The sequence below is a fragment of the Eubalaena glacialis genome, chromosome X (assembly GCF_028564815.1).
Source record: "Eubalaena glacialis isolate mEubGla1 chromosome X, mEubGla1.1.hap2.+ XY, whole genome shotgun sequence".
Classification (NCBI taxonomy): domain Eukaryota; kingdom Metazoa; phylum Chordata; class Mammalia; order Artiodactyla; family Balaenidae; genus Eubalaena; species Eubalaena glacialis.
In genome coordinates, this window is record NC_083736.1 from 34,396,221 (window position 1) to 34,415,962 (window position 19,742).

General features: G+C 37.9%; 1 protein-coding gene across 1 annotated transcript in view; it reads right to left on the bottom strand.

Annotated features, from left to right (window-relative positions):
- Positions 1-545: 545 nt before the first annotated feature.
- Positions 546-19,742, bottom strand: part of PRRG1 (proline rich and Gla domain 1) — a 140,844-nt gene continuing 121,647 nt past the window's right edge. The window contains exon 4 of the mRNA XM_061178335.1: positions 546-3,469. Within this exon, the coding sequence (XP_061034318.1) occupies positions 2,984-3,469 (486 nt within the window). The 3' untranslated portion in view covers positions 546-2,983. The remainder of the gene's footprint in view (positions 3,470-19,742) is intronic.

The window sequence follows — 19,742 nt, forward strand, 5'->3', positions numbered from 1 at the left end:
CAAACCCAAACCAATATCAAACAAAACAAAGTAACCGAAGAGACTGTTTCTTGAAGAAAGTATTTATTTTGTTTATCTTAAAAATTATCCTGTCATTATCACCTGAATGCTGCCAGGAGACCTGTGGCTGATGCCAATTATCACTGTGGAGTAGTGTGGTCTGTGACCAACAGTCTAAAAAGCTGTAGTCATTGATCAGTTTAATCATTTGGCTTTTCCTTCAAGGATCAACATTCATTCTTATACTGAAATTCGGGTATCTCTAAGAGGCAGCATTAAGTCCAATACCAGGAGTTTAGAATGTAAAATAAAATTGCAAGAATACATACTTAGTAATAGAACATCCTGCTTCTTTGTCTAATCCTGTAATTCTCAAACTTTTGGTCTCCAGACCCTTTTATACTCAACATTTGTTGGGGATCCGGACACCAAAGAGCTTTTGTTTATGGAGTTTATATCTACCAGTATTTGCCATCTAAGAAAGTAAAACTGAAAAAATTTTTAAGTATTTATTCATTTAAAAAGTAAAAAGTCCATTACATGCTAACATAAATAACACTTTAAAGAAAATAGTTATATTTTCTAAAACAAAAAAAAATTCATGGGAAGATGGCTTTTACATTTTTAACTACTTTTTGAGAGAGAGAGAGTGGAAAGACAACTAATGTCTTGGTTATTATTATGAGAATACTTTTGATCCCACAGATGCCCTCAAAGGTTCTCAAGGACACCCAGGGGTTCATTGGCCACACTTTGAAACTGCTGGTTTAATCTAAGGCCTGTTATTAATGACAAAAAAGAAGTCCACACAAAAGAAGCCTTACTTTTGCTTTAAAAATAAACCAAAATACATACCTACACACATGCACACAAATCACTGGCTCAAACACTCCCACTCTCAGCTTTAAATAGAAGCCACAGATCACCATGTACTCATGACCAAATTCAAAATAATATTGTCATTTCTGCTGAGACCAGGTTCAAGATTTATTCATTTTTAGTCCATGAAAGCTATAAAACCTATTATCTAAACATAGACATCTTAGTTCCCTTTCCAACGTTTGCTTAATCCTGTTTGTGCTGAGCTGGCAGTCGTCATTAAGTAGACCCAGCATTGGTAGAGACCAGAGAATGACAGGTGTTTAACTAAGAGCCCACACACTCAGATTAGGAGCACGTTAGCCATTTATGGAGCCGCCTACTCTACTTCCTCACTATGTGAAAACTCAGATACATTTTAGGGAAACCGGGAGAAAATTCTCCCTTCATAGGAGCAATGGGAACAATGCTATGACCTTTCACCTAGAGAGCTCTTCACGTCTTACAAATGACTTTCAGGCACACCATCTCATTAGATACTTTTAAAGCCCCAGGAGAAAGGCAGGGCACACCATACTATTGCTGTTTCAGAGGGGAGGAATTTGAGGGTCAGATGTGGGTCTTTGCCAAGGTAGCCTGGCAAGTGTATGGCAGAGCGGAATTCGAATTCAGGTCATCTGACTCCTTAGTTCAGGGTCCTCCTTCCTTTGGTTTGGGGGAGTCTGGGTGGGCTGGAGATGGAGGCAGCAGGGTATGACACTTCCGAAACCTGCATTCCTTCTGCCTGCTCAACCATTTTATCCAACACTACGCAGTCATGGGAGTGGCACAGACATTTCCCTGACCGATATAATGAATTTTCCATCAGTGCATGTATAACTTTTATTTTTCCTTTCTGAGCCAGTTTATGTTGGCAGTTCATTCACAGCCTGTTCCCCCTGCTCCAAGGGAAAAGTAAAAATCCTGAAGTTAAAAAAAAAATCTGATGAAAATACAAAATGAAATAGCAACAATGAGGTCTGTGTGCAGGCATAACTAGATTTATTGTGCACCTGGCACAGCACAGACTTTGCAATCTTCCTCCACCAACTGGAGAACAATATAAAAATCACAGTTCTTAATTTAATGGAAAATTGCCTCCTAATCATCTTGAGACAAAGGCTTCACTCTATATAAAAACATTAAGAAAATAATTTCAGGAATTTTAACTAAATTCTTAGGTGCTTGAAGATTCTGTGGTGGTAGGAGAAGGAGTAGAGTAAAGGGCAATGAAACAACGAGAAAAAAATACTGTCGCCAATGGGCAAAGGAGAAATCTGCATCTGTTCCCTGTCATTAATACGTGTATCTACTTGAGAAATTATTCTTTTGCCAGGAAATCCACTCCATCAAGATGTTAATACAAATAGCATGAGACATGCAAAGATACTGAGCAAATACTGTTTAATTTTTGCAAGGGAGGCAGTCAATAACAGCAACAAAAATCCCTCCTACGAAACCAGCCAAATGCCACTAAGGACCCATGATTTTCTTGCTGTCCACTGTTAATAAGCAAGGTATTGTTTATTGTGCCTTCCTTCTCTGTCGCCTTCTGAGATGTTCCTAAAGTCAAGATTGACTACATGCATTTTTTTTTTCCTTTTAAGGTAGTTGAAGAAGGTTAACAAAAGCCTGTAAGAATTAGAAAACATGCTAAAAGTTCATCTTATTTTCAAAATTCAACAACATGTTGCTACCTGTTACACAACTTGTTGGTGCCTTCTCCCCCACCCCGATTTTGGTGAGTAATGTTCTAACTTTACAGGTGATTTAGGTAGATGTTAATGACTTTTTAAGACAGTTGCCCATATACTGGGCTGATGTACAAACACATATATGTGCATGTACATATATACATAAACATATATGTGTACACACATGTACATCTCCTCACATGAAGACCTCCACTAGTATTTTTCCCTCAACATATTTCCATTAGCAAAAATGAGCATGGATAATGAATTTATGGTAGGAAACAAAACTAATGAAAATCAAATCAGAGGATGTGAAGTGGTATGCTGTCAGAATCCAATAAGTCAAATGCACATTTATGTAGTGGTAAAGTGCTAGAAAGTTCTTTCATTAGTATTTTAAAAATGATTATAATAAAAAGAAGTGTGCAGTTTCATTTGATGGTGGTGACCACAGGCACCATAGCAATGGCACTGGCTGAGTTGGAGTTGATGATGTCCTCATACTCCGGGGGTGGATCTAAATGAGGTTCTGTTTCACTCCTCCGCAGGTTCACCTGACCAGTGGCTTCCTCGTAGGTCGGTGGGGGATCGCAGTTGGACAGGCGAGTGGAGACGGAATCTGAGCGCCCAACTACATATTCCAGAAAGCCTGGCGACAATCCGCTGCTATCAAAGACTTCATCTGGTGGGGGAGGCGGAGTGATAATATTGAGGTGCTGAGGGAAAGGAATATGGCCTTCAGTCACCGTCTGTCTGCGAGTTTTGTTTCTTAGGAAGCATCTCCAGATGAGGAAAATGACAAGGAGGATAATGAAGAGGCCAAAGATTAATGGAAAGGTAAGGTAAAACTGAAACCAGTCACTTCCTCTGTTACTCTCTCCTTGTTGTGCTTTTGTGTAAGTGTTCCAAAACTCCTTCTGAAAATACAAGACGAAATGAATTGAAAATCAGTGTAATCAAAAGATAGGCGATAGATAGCAAATGAACACATATCTGGGTTCTATTAACATGATGAAAACAAAACCCAAAACCAGACTCGCTAGTTCAGATGACCTACAGCCTATATTTTCCCTGACAAGAAATTACAAATCATGGTGCTCACTCTGGATCCTCCCCTAAAATGGTCAGTCAGAACCAAAAGTCTTCAAGACTTGGTGTTATTTGTATTTTCAGTTATGACATATTAGAAGGGGAAAAAAAGCATAAGGGATTTTCCTTTTTCCAAATATACCACATAATCTTCCCTTTAAAATATAAGTTAAATACCATTTTCCATGTCCAATTACGAGGTTCTCATTCACGGATCCCATCATCATTGTGCTATTTCAGGCTGTTGTAGGCTCTTAGTGTTCAAATGCTTCACAGATGAATGCCTTGTTTTCTAATGGTTCTGTTTGTTTGGGATCCTCTTCTACCAGATATTCCTCCCCAGCCCCAAAGTACACAGCTCTAATGCATCTAAGTAAGTCCCTAGCGTATAAACATTCAATAAGTAGTAGTGATTATAATGAATTCTTGTATATCATAATCAAGCCTCTGCTTCAAATTGACTGATTGATTAATCTATATCCCAAACCTTGGTACAAACACCACCCCCAGTGCTACTGACTTTGTTTTCAAGGCTTAAACTTAGCCAGTAATAGCTTTTTTTTTTGTTAAACAATATTTGCAGGCACTACAGGTCACTGATACTATTTAAATATCTGGCAGAAAGTAAGACGGTGGCCACTATAAAGCTGCTTGTTTTATAGTACTATATTTTATTAGTCATAAAGGCTTTTAAAATACTCTGTGGGTATAACAAATGACCCACAGTCATCAATGTTCCACCCCTAAACTCAGTCTCCTATAAGGTACATTATTATTCCAACATTCTGTGATTCTAAGATAAAATATGCTATAAGAAATATGGTATTTACTAAAGGCTATGTACAGATGAAAATACACAAGGTGCAATATTAAAACAAGCCAAGAGTAGAGGCAGTATAATCCCAAATCATACAGCATTTATTTTTATTAGTGAAACAATCACTTGATAATCACAGGTTGAAAACTCATGAAACACAGATACATGAAGCTTTTTTAAACAATAAAACTGTACACTATTAACTTTTTGTATAACTGTTACTTTTAGGATTGCCAACTTTATTACAGAAAATATATATTACGTAAAAATTTACTAATGCAGAAACATCTAAAAAAGAAAACCAGTCATCTGCAATTAATTACATTGCAAAGATATAATCACTATTAACATTTTTGGTTTACATCTACTCTTACTTCCAACTCACATTCGAATCCTTACACACACACTTTAGAAATTTGGAATCAAACTGTACTAAACCACAATAAACTTTTTAATAATGTACTTATAGAGACCTACCAAGTATCTGATCTGTAGTCGATTTTCTTTACCTATATAGATGAGGATTTCTCCTCTCTTCCTAATCTCTCAGATAACCATCTCCTTCCCCCCCCACCCCCGTGCCCTGCATTTAATCTTAACCACAAAACACAATAAATATGTGATTTCAGATAATTATCTAATGCTAATCTTAGATAAACACAATAAAATGTGGCTTTTTAATCTTGTCCAGTCACTTTGGGATAATCAAGCATCAATGATGCACATGAAAATGATTCTTTTTTTTCATGCTTGGCTTGTGTGATTCAATTTCTGTGGTTTCTTTGGCATGCTCAGAAATCTACAGACTAGTAATTTTTTTTCTTTGGGAGAAAAAAACTTTAAAACAAAGTCACACTTTTATTTTCCAGGGTTAAAAATAAAGCTTAGTCAAAAATGGAATTACAACAACACTGATTTTTACTTTACCTATAGCAACTCAGTTCTTAAGCCACACCCAATAATGAAGGTATAATTATCATCCCTACTTGCAGATGAGGAAATGGAGGCTCAGAGATGTTACCGAATAATAAAACCAAGGTCATTTAACACACAAATGTTGGGGCTGGGATTTGAATGCCACAGGCCTGGTGACAGAGCAAACCAAAAAGCAATCTGCCCTGATGTATAAGGTATTTTAAACCTGGACACTTTCCTAGTAAATTCAATCTTCGCATCATGTTAAATGTGGAGTTGAAAGCAAGTAACATTGATCTGAATAAAAGGTACTGACAGATTTATTTCTTGGGAAACTAGCCTTACTTTGTCTTTGAGGCAAGAGAATTGGAGAAATAGTCACATGGAATCAAGTAAAATACTATAACTGCCATTCAAACAAATAAACCCAGTTTATGTCTTTCTAAGCTCTTTAGATTAGATTATTCTCTATCTTACTGAAAACAGCCAGAAGATATTCAGAAAGAGCAAATAAATGATTTCAAGACTTGGTAAAAACCCTTAATCTTTACTGCAGAAGGTATTCACATGGATTAAGACTTGCCCACCAGGTGAGTGGCAAACAGCCTGCTTTACGAAGAAGATATTATTGATCTCCAACGTGAGGTAACACAGGTTTTGTTGTTACTGATGCTTCTGTTTTGTTTTGTTCCTTCTTTCCATGATGGCTTTTACTTTTGTCATGTCTTAACCCTGGGTCTGGATCGTTCAGATTACATGTAAGGATCAAATTTAACTTGCATGGAAAATAATTTATAACTAAATGTAATATAATAATAATGATATAATATATTACAATGTGATATTATAACTAATAAAAATATTATAATATAAAAAAGACTTGGTAAAACAGTGCTTTAGAGGGAATGAAAATTTGTTTGTTTAATGAAGAAAAAATTTTAATGAAAAAGATTAAAGGGATTCAGTAGTTTTAGATAAGGCTAAAATTACACAGATGATAATAAATGTAATCTGAAGGGACCAGACAGGTCTGACAATCATTTCAGATATGGAAAAACCCTTGCATCCCTGGGATAAATCCCACTTGATGGTGGTGTATGATCCTTTTAATGTATTGTTGGACTCAGTTTGCCAGTATTTTGTTGAGGATTTTTGCATCTATGTTCATCAGTGACACTGGCCTGTAATTTTCTTTTTTTGTAGTATCTTTGTCTGGTTTTGGTATCAGGGTGATGGTGGCCTCATAGAATGAGTTTGGGAGTGTTCCTTCCTCTGCAATTTTTGGGAACAGTTTCAGAAGGATAGGTGTTAACTCTTCTCTAAATGTTTGATTGATAGAAGTTGACTGTGAAGCCATCTGGTCCTGGACTTTTGTTTCTTGGGAGTTTTAAAATCACAGTTTCAATTTCAGTACTTATGATTGATTGGTCTGTTCGTATTTTCTACTTCTTCCTGGTTCAGTCATGGGAGATTGTGCCTTTCTAAGAATCTGTCCATCTTATTGGCATAGAGTTGCTTGTAGTAATCTTTCATGATCCTTTGTATTTCTGTGGCATGTGCTGTAACTTCTCCTTTTTCATTTCTAATTTTATTGATTTGAGCCCTCTCCCTTTTTTTCTTGATGAATCTGGCTAAAGGTTTATCAGTTTTGTTTGTCTTCTCAAAGAACCAGTTTTAGTTTCATTGATCTTTTCTTGTTTTCTTCATCTCTATTTCATTTATTTCTACTCTGATATCTATGATTTCTTTCCTTCCAATAACTTTGGGTTTTGTTTCTTCTTTCTCTATTTGCTTTAGGCACAAGGTTAGGTTGTTTATTCGAGATTTTTTCCTGTTTCCTGAGGTAAGATTGTATTGCTATAAACTTCCCTCTTAGAACTGCTTTTGCTGCATCCCATAGGTTTTGGATTGTCATGCTTTCATTTGTCTCTAGGTATTGATTTCTTCAGTGATCCATTGGTTATTTAGTAGCATATTTTTTAGCCTCCATGTGCTTGTGTTTTTTTACACATTTTTCCTTGTAGTTGAGTTCTAATCTCATAGCATTGTGGTTGGAAAAGATACTTGATATGATTTCAATTTTCTTAATTTTAAACCGAGGTTTGCTTTGTGGCCCAGCACGTGATCTATTCTGGAGAATGTTCCATGTGCACTTGAGAAGAATGTGTATTCTGCTGCTTTTGGATGGAATGCTCTATAAATTTCAATTAAGTCCATCTGGTCTAGTGTGTCATTTAAGGCCTGTGTTTCCTTATTGATTTTTCTATCATCTGGATGATGTCTATTGATGAAAGTGGGGTGTTAATTTCCCCTTTTATGGCTGTTAGCATTTGCCTTATATATGGAGATGCTCCTATGTTGGATGCATATATATTTACAATTGTTATATCTTCTTCTTGGATCGATCCCTTGATCATTATGTAGTGTCCTTCTTTGTCTCTTGTAACAGTCTTTATTTTAAAGTCTATTTTGTCTGATATGAGTATTGCTACTGCAGCTGTCTTTTGACTTCCACCCCCCTCACTTTCAGTCTGAATGTGTCCCTAGATCTGAGGTGGGTCTCTTGTAGACAGCATATATACAGGTCTTGTTTTTGGATCCATTCAGCTAGTCTGTGTCTTTTGGTTGGAGCATTTAGTCCTTTACATTTAAGGTAATTATAGATCTGTATGTTCTTATTGCCATTTTGTTAATTGTTTTGGATTTTGTGGTGAAGGTCTTTTTTTCTTCCCTTCCTCTTTTGGTCTCTCCTCTTGTGATTTGATGACTATCTATCTATCTGTCTTCAGTGTTGTGTTAGGATTCCTTTTTCTTTTTTTGTGTGTGTATCTGTCTATCTCTATTGTACATTTTTGGCTTGTGGTTCCCATGAGGTTTTGATATAGCAGTCTATATATAAACAAGATTGTTTTAAAAGTTACTGGTCTTTAATTTCAAATGCATTTCCAATATCCTGCATTTGTACTCTCCTCATGATTGCTGGTTGTGATATCACATTTGTGTGGTTTGAGAGACAACCAAGAGCTAGGGCAGGGTTGAATGATAAGGTTCATCTCCTACATGAGGCTACTCCTTTCTTCAAGACTGAGAGAGGTGGTTGTTTCACCTACTATATAGAAACCAATACAAAGAGTCAAGGAAAATGAAGAAACAAACAAACAGAGGAATGTGTTGCAAATGAAACAAGATAAAACCTCAGGAAAAAAATCCTTAATGAAACTGAGGTAAGTGATGACTTACTTATCTGATAAAGAGTTCAAAATAAATAATGGTCATAAAGATGTTGCTGTAGTCAGGAACATCAGGAAAGGAATGGATAAACTCAGTGATGATAACTTCAAAAGGAAGTCAGTCACAGAGCTGCAGGATACAGTAACTGCACTGAAGAATACACTAGTGGGGTTCAACAGCAGACTAGATGAAGCAAAAAAGGTCAATGAACTCGAAGACAGGGCAGTGGAACTCAGCCAGTCAGAGCAGCAAAAAGAAAAAAAAGAATGAAGATGATAGCTTAAGGGACTGTGGGGACAACATCAAGCTGACTTAACATTCACATTTTAGGGAGGTGCCAGGAGGAGGAAAGAGAGAGAAAGGGATGGAAAGATATTTTGAAGAAATAAAGGCTCAAACTTCCCTAACCTGGGGAAGGAAACAGACATCCAGATTGGGAAGCCTAGGGAGTTCCAAACTAACAAGATGAACCCAAAGAGATGCACAACAAGACACATTATAATTAAAAAGTTAGTTAGTTAAGGAGAGACTTTTAAAAGCAGCAAGAGAGAGAAAAACAATTTGTAACATACAAGGGAACCCCCATAAGACCATCAGTAGGTTTTTTTAGCTGAAATGCTGCAGGCCAGAAGGGAGTGGCATGATATAGTCAAAGCACTGAAAGAAAAACTTCCAACCAAGAATACTCGCCCCATCTAAGTATTGATTGATAGTTATTCAGAGTTGGAGACAGAAAGAGTTTTCTGGACAAGCAAAAGGTAAAGGAGTTCATCATCAGCCTTACAAGAAATGTTAAAGGAATTTCTTTAAGCTGAAAAAAAAAAAAGGGTACTAATTAGTAACAAGAGAACATATGAAAGGATAAATCTCACTGGTAAAATATATAGTAAAATGGTGGATTAAAGCTAGTATGAATGTTAAAGGACAAAAGTAGTAAAAATAACTAACTGCAGACAGACATTATAGTTGACCCTTGAACAACACAGGGGTTAAGTGTGCTGACCCTCCTCCCACTTGAAAATTCGCATATACCAGTTCCACATCTGTGGAGTCAACCAACTGTACATTGTGTAGTACTATAGTACATATTTAGTGAAAAAAAAAATCCATGTGTAAGTAAGTGGACCTGGGCAGTTCAAACCCATGTTATTCAAGGGTCAACGGTATGTAAGGGATATACAAGATAAAGAGATGTAAAATGTGATATGAAAAACTAACGTGGAGGGGCGAGGAGTAAGAATGTAGAACTTCAGAATGTGTTCAAAGTTAAAATATAGACTGTTAAGATATTATAAGTTGATAAGTTGCTATATGTAAGCCTCATGGTAGACACAAAGCAAAAACCTATAGTAGACACACAAGATAGAGAAAAATCATCAAATCACAAAGGAAAAGAACAACAGAAGAAATGAATAGAGAACTATAAAATGGTATGAAAACAAACAATTAACAAAACAGCAATAAGTATATACCTATAATTCATTACTTTAAATGTAAATGGACTAAAGTCTGTAATCAAAAGACACAGAGTGGCTGCATGCATTAAAAAAAAAAAAAAAAGACCTATCTATATGCTGCCTTCAAGAGACTCACCTTGCATGTAAGGACACACAGACTGGTGAAGGGATGGAAAAAGATGATACTTCATGCAAATAGGAACCAAAAGAAAGCTGGGGTAGCTATACTTAAACCAGACAAAATAGACTTTAAAACAAAGACTGTAATGAGAGAGAAAGAAGGGCATTACATAAAGGGGTCAGTCCAACAAGAGTATATACCATTTGTAAATATTTATGCACCCAACATAGGAGCACCTCAATATATAAAGCAAAGATTAACAGCCCCAAAGGGAGAAATAGCAGTACAATGATAGTAGGGGACTTTTATACCTCACTTTCATCAATGGATAGATCAACCAGACAGAACATCAATAAGGAAACATCAGCCTTAAATGATACATTAGAACAGATGGACTTAAGAGATATATACATACAGATCATTCCATCCAAAAGCAATAGACTACACATTCTTGTTAAATGCACATATAATTAATTTCTTCCAGAATAGTTCATAGGTTAGGCCACAAAACAAACCTTAATATATTAAGAAGATTGAAAGCTGCTATCAAGCATCTTTTCCAACCACAGTGGGATGAAACTAGAAGTCCGTTACAAGAAGAAAACTGGAAAATTCAGAAATAGGTAGAGATTAAACATATGAACAACCAATGGGTCAATGAAGAAATCAAAGAGAAAAAAAATTCCTGGGACAAATGAAATGGTAATAAAACATACCAAAACATATGGGATGCAGCAAAAGCAGTTCTAAAGGGAAGTTCATTGCAATAAATTCCTAAATCAAGAAACAAAAATTGTAAACAATCTAATTTTATACCTCAGTGAACTAGAAAAAGAAGGAAAAACTAAGGCCAAAGTTAGTAGAAGGAAGGAAATAACAAAGATCAGAGTGGAAATATATGAAATAGGGACTAAAAAGACAATAGAAGAATCAGTGAAACTGAGAGCTGGTTCTTTGAAAAGATAAAGTTGACAAGCCTTTAGACTCACCAAGAAAAAGGGAGGACTAAAATAAAATCAGAAATGAAACAGGAAACATAACAACTGATACCACAGAAACACAAAGTATGTAAGAGACTACTATGAACAATTACCTGCCAACAAATTTGACAACCTAGAAGAAATGGATAAATTCCTAGAAACGTACAACCACCAAGACAGGATCATAAAGAAATAGAAAATCTGAACAGACCAATTACTAGTTATTAAATTAGAGATTATTAAACAAAAAACCTCCCAGCAAAAGACAAGGACCAGACAGTTTCACTGGTGACGTATACAAAACATTCAAAGAAGAGTTAGTACCAATCCTTCTCAAAGGCTTCCAAAAAAAGGAGAGGGAACACTTTCAAACTCATTTTACAAGGTGAGCGTAACCCTGACTCCAAAACCAGACAAGGATGCTACAAGAAAAGAAAGTTACAGGCCAATATCCCTGATGAACACAGATGCAAAAATCCTCAACAAAATACGAGCAAACTGATTTCAACAATATATTAAAAGGATCACACACCATGATCTAACCAACTCAGGTGGGTAACCCCATCTGAGAAAGGGCACTGCTTACCTGAGGTCTGTTGAGCTGCTATGTGCTTTCACATACTGCCTCTGTTGCATGTTGCTTGCGTATCATGGCTGCTATAATAACTCAACAATATACCCAGAGCAGTGTGATCAAGGGCATATGGTCTAATAAGGTGATTAGACCACTAATTGTAGAGCCTTTAATTGACTATGAATGTGTGTGAGGGTACTCCATACCTCAAGGCCAAGGAGAACTTAGGAAGGTGGACTGGATCACCCGGCTATTGTCACTGACCAAGGAGAGGCTCTGGGTTAAAGGCAGGATGAAAGGTTTCCTATAGGTAAGGAAGATAGGAGACTTCTTGTGAAAATTGAGTTGGTGGGTCATGCTTGGACTGTGAGCCTTAACCCAGAACAGTGAAATAGCCTCCTGACAGGAAACTGATGGCACCACAAAAGGGAAAATACAACAGAGGCCTACAGTCTCTGTGTCACTGCTTCACTCACTACTATTGCTCTTTGCCTCCCAGACCTGATGAGATAATCATCCCTGCCATGATGTTGCTAAACAATTAATGGACAAATATTTATAAATGTCCTGTCCTGAACACCTGGTGCCAGCACCTCCTAACAACTCTAAGGAGGTGTACCAGCTCCTTGATAAATGTAAAACCCCATGGAAGCTTCCAGGGCGTTACTCAGTGCCAGCATACCAACACGCCAAGATTGTGGTATTTTGCTCCAGAGGCTTTTTCCAAAGACCTTGTGCATATATTGCTAGTGGAGGCACACCCTGGAAAGGAAAGCAGCTGCCCACAAAAAGGGCTCACAGTGATGTCATTCAAAATTTTCCAATAATAATACTTAAGACTGAGGCAATAGGAAAAAATCAAGAAGTACAATAGAAACAGATCAGAAACTATACCTTAACTAAATTCAAACCTTTCTTAAAGATTTTATGCAGCAGGAAGAAGGGGAAGCTAACTGGCCATTGCAGGTTTTCGTGTTTTTTGGGGGGGAAAAGCTCTGAATTGTTACTCATGGCTGCCAAAACGTGTTAACTGGTTGGTATCTCTGAAGATCCTAAAATCTATAACCTGCTCCTCTCCTCTATGATACCACAGATCCTGAGCCCCTCAGCTTTCCCCTGAATGAGGCAGAATGGAGAAACATGCCTCATGAGACATTGCTGCCACCAAAAGAAAAGCTGACGAGATTATCAGGGCCTCTATTGAGGAGGAGGAGGGAGAAGAGAAGGCAAAGGTTCCTAGAGCCACCGATACCTGTACCAGGGCCATCCCTCTCCTTACTTGGATATTTACTGCCTAGCACCATCCCCATCCTTCCACCACAGTGATCACTGCTAAGCATCACAGTGAATGGAAAACATTAAGACGAGAACCATCTCCTGCTGCACAAAATTGGCACAGTCCAATGGGTTGATGGTTTCCATGACCACAGTGACCCAAATGACCCCTTCTTCATTTCCAACCCTGAATGGGCCCCCTTTGATCCTGAGTCCAGAGAATTCTTTTTACAGGGTGCAGCCCCCTAATTATCGGGGGGGGGGTGCCACTACCTTTTATTGGGATTCCTGAAATGATCCAAAGGGCACTAAAACTCCTAGGAGAAAACTTACAATCTTTCTCTATCCCTTGAAGATGTAAATCTTAGCTCCTGGGGAGATTATATTTCAAAGACATGGTAACTAAAACACTGCTCATAATCCCCTAAGCCAGAAAAAAAAAGAGGGTGGGGGGGATGCTTTTAATAATGCAACTGCCTTAAAAGCTCCGTTGCACAAAATCTAGTCCATAGCCTCCATAATATTACTTGTCAAGGACAAATACAAACCTTTAAAGTCTTCTCCAAAAATATTAGTAAAAAGCTTTAGCCACTGGAGCACGTAATCCTAACTTGCTCCATCTGCCAGACACAATTTGAGTTTTGTATTGTTGTATCTTATTCATGGCTAAAATTTGGGGTCTCTGTGGGTATATGTATGTCTATGGATGCATGTTATGTATATGTGACCTTTTTTCTACCTCTGGACTATATTGCCAAAATTAATTTGTTTAAAAAAGCTCTATAACATCACCTCACACTGGTCAGAATGGCCATCAAAAATCTTACAAACAGAAAAGACGAACCAAGATGGCGGAGTAGAAGGACATGCTCTCACTCCCTCTTGTGAGAACGCCAGAGTCACGGCTAGCTGCTGGACAATCATCGACAGGAAGACACCACTGGAGCCCACCAGAAAGGGTACCCCACATCCAAAGACAAAGGAGAAGCCACAATGAGATGGTAGGAGGGGCGCAGTCACAGTAAGATCAAATCCCATAGCTGCTGGGTGGGTGACACACAGACTGGAGAACACTTACACCACAGAAGTCCACCCACTGGAGTGAAGGTTCTGAGCCCCACGTCAAGCTTCCCAACCTGGGGGTCTGGCAACAGGAGGAGGAAGTCCTAGAGAATCAGACTTTGAAGCCTAGTGGGATTTGATTGCAGGACTTCGACAGGACTGGGGGAAACAGAGACTCCACTCTTGGAGGGCACACACAAAGTAGTGTGCACATCGGGACCCAGGGGAAGGAGCAGTGACCCCAGGGGAGACTGAGCCAGACCTACCTGCTAGTGTCAGAGGGTCTCCTGCAGAGGCGGGGGGTGGCTGTGGCTCACCGTGGGGACAAGGACACTGGCAGCAGAAGTTCTGGGAAGTACTCCTTGGCATGAGCCCTCCCGGAGTCGGTCATTGGCCCCACCAAAGAGCCCAGGTAGGCTCCAGTGTTGGGTCGCCTCAGGCCAAACAACCGACAGGGAGGGAACCCAGCCCCACCCATCAGCAGTCAAGTGGATTAAAGTTTTACTGAGCTCTGCCCACCAAAGCAACAGTCAGCTCTACCCACCACCAGTCCCTCCCATCAGGAAGCTTGCACAAGCCTCTTAGATAGCCTCATCCACCAGAGGGCAGACAGCAGAAGCAAGAAGAACTACAATCCTGCAGCCTGTGGAACAAAAACCACATTCACAGAAAGACAAGATGAAAAGGCAGAGGGCTATGTACCAGATGAAGGAACAAGATAAAACCCCAGAAAAACAACTAAATGAAGTGGAGATAGGCAACCTTCCAGAAAAAGAATTCAGAATAATGATAGTGAAGATGATCCAGGAACTTGGAAAAAGAATGGAGGCAAAGATTGAGAAGATGCAAGAAATGTTTAACAAAGACCTAGAAGAATTAAGGAACAAACAAACAGAGATGACCAATACAATAACTGAAATGAAAACTACACTAGAAGTAATCAATAGCAGAATAACTGAGGCAGAAGAACAGATAAGTGACCTGGAAGACAGAATGGTGGAATTCACTGCTGTGGAACAGAAGAAAGAAAAAAGAATGAAAAGAAATGAAGACAGCCTAAGAGACCACTGGGACAACATGAAACACAACAACATTCACATTATAGGGGTCCCAGGAGGAGAAGAGAGAGAGAAAGGACCAGAGAAAATATTTGAAGAGATTATAGTCGAAAACTTCCAAACATGGGAAAGGAAACAGCCACCCAAGTCCAGGAAGAGCAGCGAGTCCCATACAGGATAAACCCAAGGAGAAACACACCGAGACACACAGTAATCAAATTGGCAAACATTAAAGACAAAGAAAAATTATTGAAAGCAGCAAGGGAAAAACGACAAATAACATACAAGGGAACTCCCATAAGGTTAACAGCTGATTTCTCAGCAGAAACTCTACAAGCCAGAAGGGAGTGGCATGATATACTTAAAGTGCTGAAAGGGAAGAACCTACAACTAAGATTACTCTACCCAGCAAGGATCTCATTCAGATTCGATGGAGAAATCAAAAGCTTTACAGACAAGCAAAACCTAAGAGAATTCAGCACCACCAAACTGGCTCTACAACAAATGCTACAGGAACTTCTCTAAGTGGGAAACACAAGAGAAGAAAAGGACCTATAAAAACAAACCCAAAACAATTAAGAAAATGGTCATAGGAACATACATATTGATAATTACCTTAAACGTGAATGGATTAAATGCTCCAACCAAAAGACACAGGCTGCTGAATGGATACAAAAACAAGACCTGTATATATGCTGTTTACAAGAGACCCACTTCAGACCTAGGGACACATACAGACTGAAAGTGAGGGGATGGAAAAAGATATTCCATGCAAATGGAAATCAAAAGCTGGAGTAGCAATACTCATATCAGATAAAATAGACTTTAAAATAAAGAATGTTACAAGACACAAGGAAGGACACTACATAATGAGCAAGGGATCAATCCAAGAAGAAGATATAACAATTATAAATATATACGCACTCAACATAGGAGCACCTCAATACATAAGGCAACTGCTACCAGCTATAAAAGAGGAAATCGACAGTAACACAATAATACTGGGGGACTTGAACACCTCACTTACACCAATGGACAGATCATCCACAATGAAAAAACATAAGGAAACAGAAGCTTTAAATGACACAATAGACCAGATAGATTTAATTGCTATTTATAGGACATTCCATCCCAAAACAGCAGATTACACTTTCTTCTCAAGTGCGCACAGAACATTCTCCAGGATAGATCACATCTTGGGTCACAAATCAAGCCTCAGTAAATTTAAGAAAATTGAAATCATATCAAGCATCTTTTCTGACCACAACACTATGAGATGAGAAATGAATTACAGGGAAAAAATGTAAAAAACAAAAATATATGGAGGCTAAACAATATGTTACTAGATAACCAAGAGATCACTGAAGAAATCAAAGAGGAAATCAAAAAATACCTAGAGACAAATGACAATGAAAACACGATGATCCAAAACCTGTGGGATGCAGCAAAAGCAGTTCTAAGAGGGAAGTTTATTGCTATACAAGCCTACCTCAAGAAACAAGAAAAATCTCAAATAAACAATCTAACCTTACACCTAAAGGAACTAGAGAAAGAAGAACAAACAAAACCCAAAGTTAGCAGAAGGAAAGAAATCATAAAGATCAGAGCAGAAATAAATGAAACAGATTTAAAAAAAATAGAAAAGATTGATGAAACTAAAAGCTGGTTCTTTGAAAAGATAAACAAAATTGATAAACCTCTAGCCAGACTCATCAAGAATAACAGGGAGAGGACTCAAATCAATAAAATTAGAAATGAAAAAGGAGAAGTTACAAGAGACACCACAGAAATACAAAGCATCCTAAGAGACTACTACAAGCAACTCTATGCCAATAATGCCAATAAAATGGACAACAACGTGGAAGAAATGGACACATTCCTGGAAAGGTATAACCTTCCAAGACTGAACCAGGAAGAAATAGAAAATATGAACAGACCAATCACAAGTAATGAAATTGAAACTGTGATTAAAAATCTTCCAACAAACAAAAGTCCAGGACCAGATTTCTTCACAGGTGAATTCTATCAAACATTTAGAGACGAGCTAACACCCATCCTTCTCAAACTCTTCCAGAAAACTGCAGAGGAAGGAACACTCCCAAACTCATTCTATGAGGCCACCATCACCCTGATACCAAAACCAGACAAAGATACTACAAAAAAAGAAAATTACAGACGAATATCACTGATGAATACAGATGCAAAAACCCTCAACAAAATACTAGCAAACAAATTCCAACAACACATTAAAAGGATCATACACCATGATCAAGTGGGATTTATCCCAGGGATGCAATATATGCAATATATGCAAATATGCATATGCAATTGCAGGGATGCAATATATGCAAATCAATCAATGTGATACACCATATTAACAAATTGAAGAATAAAAACCATATGATCATCTCAATAGATGCAGAAAAAGCTTTTGACAAAAGTCAGCACCCATTTATGATAAAAACTCTCCAGAAAGTGGGCATAGAGGGAACCTACTTCAACATAATAAAGGCCATATACGACAAACCCACAGCAAACATCATTCTCAATGGTGAAAAACTGAAACCATTTCCTCTAAGATCAGGAACAAGACAAGGATGTCCACTCTCACCACTATGATTCAACATAGTTTTGGAAGTCCTAGCCACAGCAATCAGAGAAGAAAAAGAAATAAAAGGAATACAAATTGGAAAAGAAGAAGTAAAACTGTCACTGTTTGCAGATGACATGATACTATACATAGAGAATCCTAAAACTGCCACCAGAAAACTGCTAGAGCTAATTAATGAATTTGGTAAAGTTGCAGGATACAAAATTAATGCACAGAAATCTCTTGCATTCCTATACACTAATGATGAAAAATCTGAAAGAGAAATTAAGGAAACACTCCCATTTACCATTGCAACAAAAAGAACAAAATACCTAGGAATAAACCTACCTAGGGAGACAAAAGACCTGTATGCAGAAAACTATAAGACACTGATGAAAGAAATTAAAGATGATACCAACAGATGGAGAGATATACCATGTTCCTGGATTGGAAGAGTCAATATTGTGAAAATGACTATACTACCCAAAGCAATCTACAGATTCAATGCAATCCCTATCAAATTACCAATGGCATTTTTTACAGAAGTAGAACAAAAAATCTTAAAATTTGTATGGAGACACAAAAGACCCCGAATAGGCAAAGCAGTTTTGAGGGAAAAAAACGGAGCTGGAGGAATCAGACTCCCTGACTTCAGACTATACTACAAAGCTACAGTAATCAAGACAATATAGTACTGGCACAAAAACAGAAACATAGATCAATGGAACAAGATAGAAAGCCCAGAGATAAACCCACGCACCTATGGTCAACTCATCTATGACAAAGGAGGCAAGGATATACAATGGAGAAAAGACAGTCTCTTCAATAAGTGGTGCTGGGAAAAGTGGACAGCTACATGTAAAAGAATGAAATTAGAACACTCTCTAACACCAAACACAGAAATAAACTCAAAATGGATTAGAGACCTAAATGTAAGACATGTAAGACAGGACACTATAAAACTCTTAGAGGAAAACATGGGAAGAACACTCTTTGACATAAATCACAGCAAGATCTTTTTTGATTCACCTCATAGAGTAGTGGAAATAAAAACAAAAATAAACAAATGGGACCTAATGAAACTTCAAAGCTTTTGCACAGCAAAGGAAACCATAAACAAGATGAAAAGACAACCCTCAGAATGGGAGAAAATATTTGCAAACGAATCAACGGACAAAGGATTAATCTCCAAAATATATAAACAGCTCATGCAACTCAATATTAAAGAAACAAACAACCCAATCAAAAAATGCGTGGAAGACCTAAATAGACATTTCTCCAAAGAAGACATACAGATGGCCAAGAAGCACATGAAAAGCTGCTCAACATCACTAATTATTAGAGAAATGCAAATCAGAACTACAATTAGGTACCACCTCACACCAGTTAGAATGGGCATCATCAGAAAATCTACAAACAACAAATGCTGGAGAGGGTGTGGAGAAAAGGGAACCCTCTTGCACTGTTGGTGGGAATGTAAATTGATACAGCCACTATGGAGAACAGTATGGAGGTTCCTTAAAAAACTAAAAATAGAATTACCATATGATCCAGCAATCCCACTCCTGGGCATATACCCAGAGAAAACCATAATTCAAAAAGACACATGCACCCCAATGTTCATTGCAGCACTATTTACAATAGCCAGGTCATGGAAGCAACCTAAATGCCCGTCGGCAGAGAAATGGATAAAGAAGATGTGGTACATATATACAATGGAATATTACTCAGCCATAAAAAGGAACGAAATTGGGTCATTTGTTGAGACGTGGATGGATCTAGAGTCTGTCATACAGAGTGAAGTAAGTCAGAAAGAGAAAAACAAATATCGTATATTAACGCATGTATGTGGAACCTAGAAAAATGGTACAGGTGAACCGGTTTGCAGGGCAGAAGTTGAGACACGGATGTAGAGAACAAACGTATGGACACCAAGGGGGGAAAGCTGTGGTGGGGTGGGGGTGGTGGTGGTGTGATGAACTGGGCAATTGGGATCGACATGTATACACTGATGTGTATAA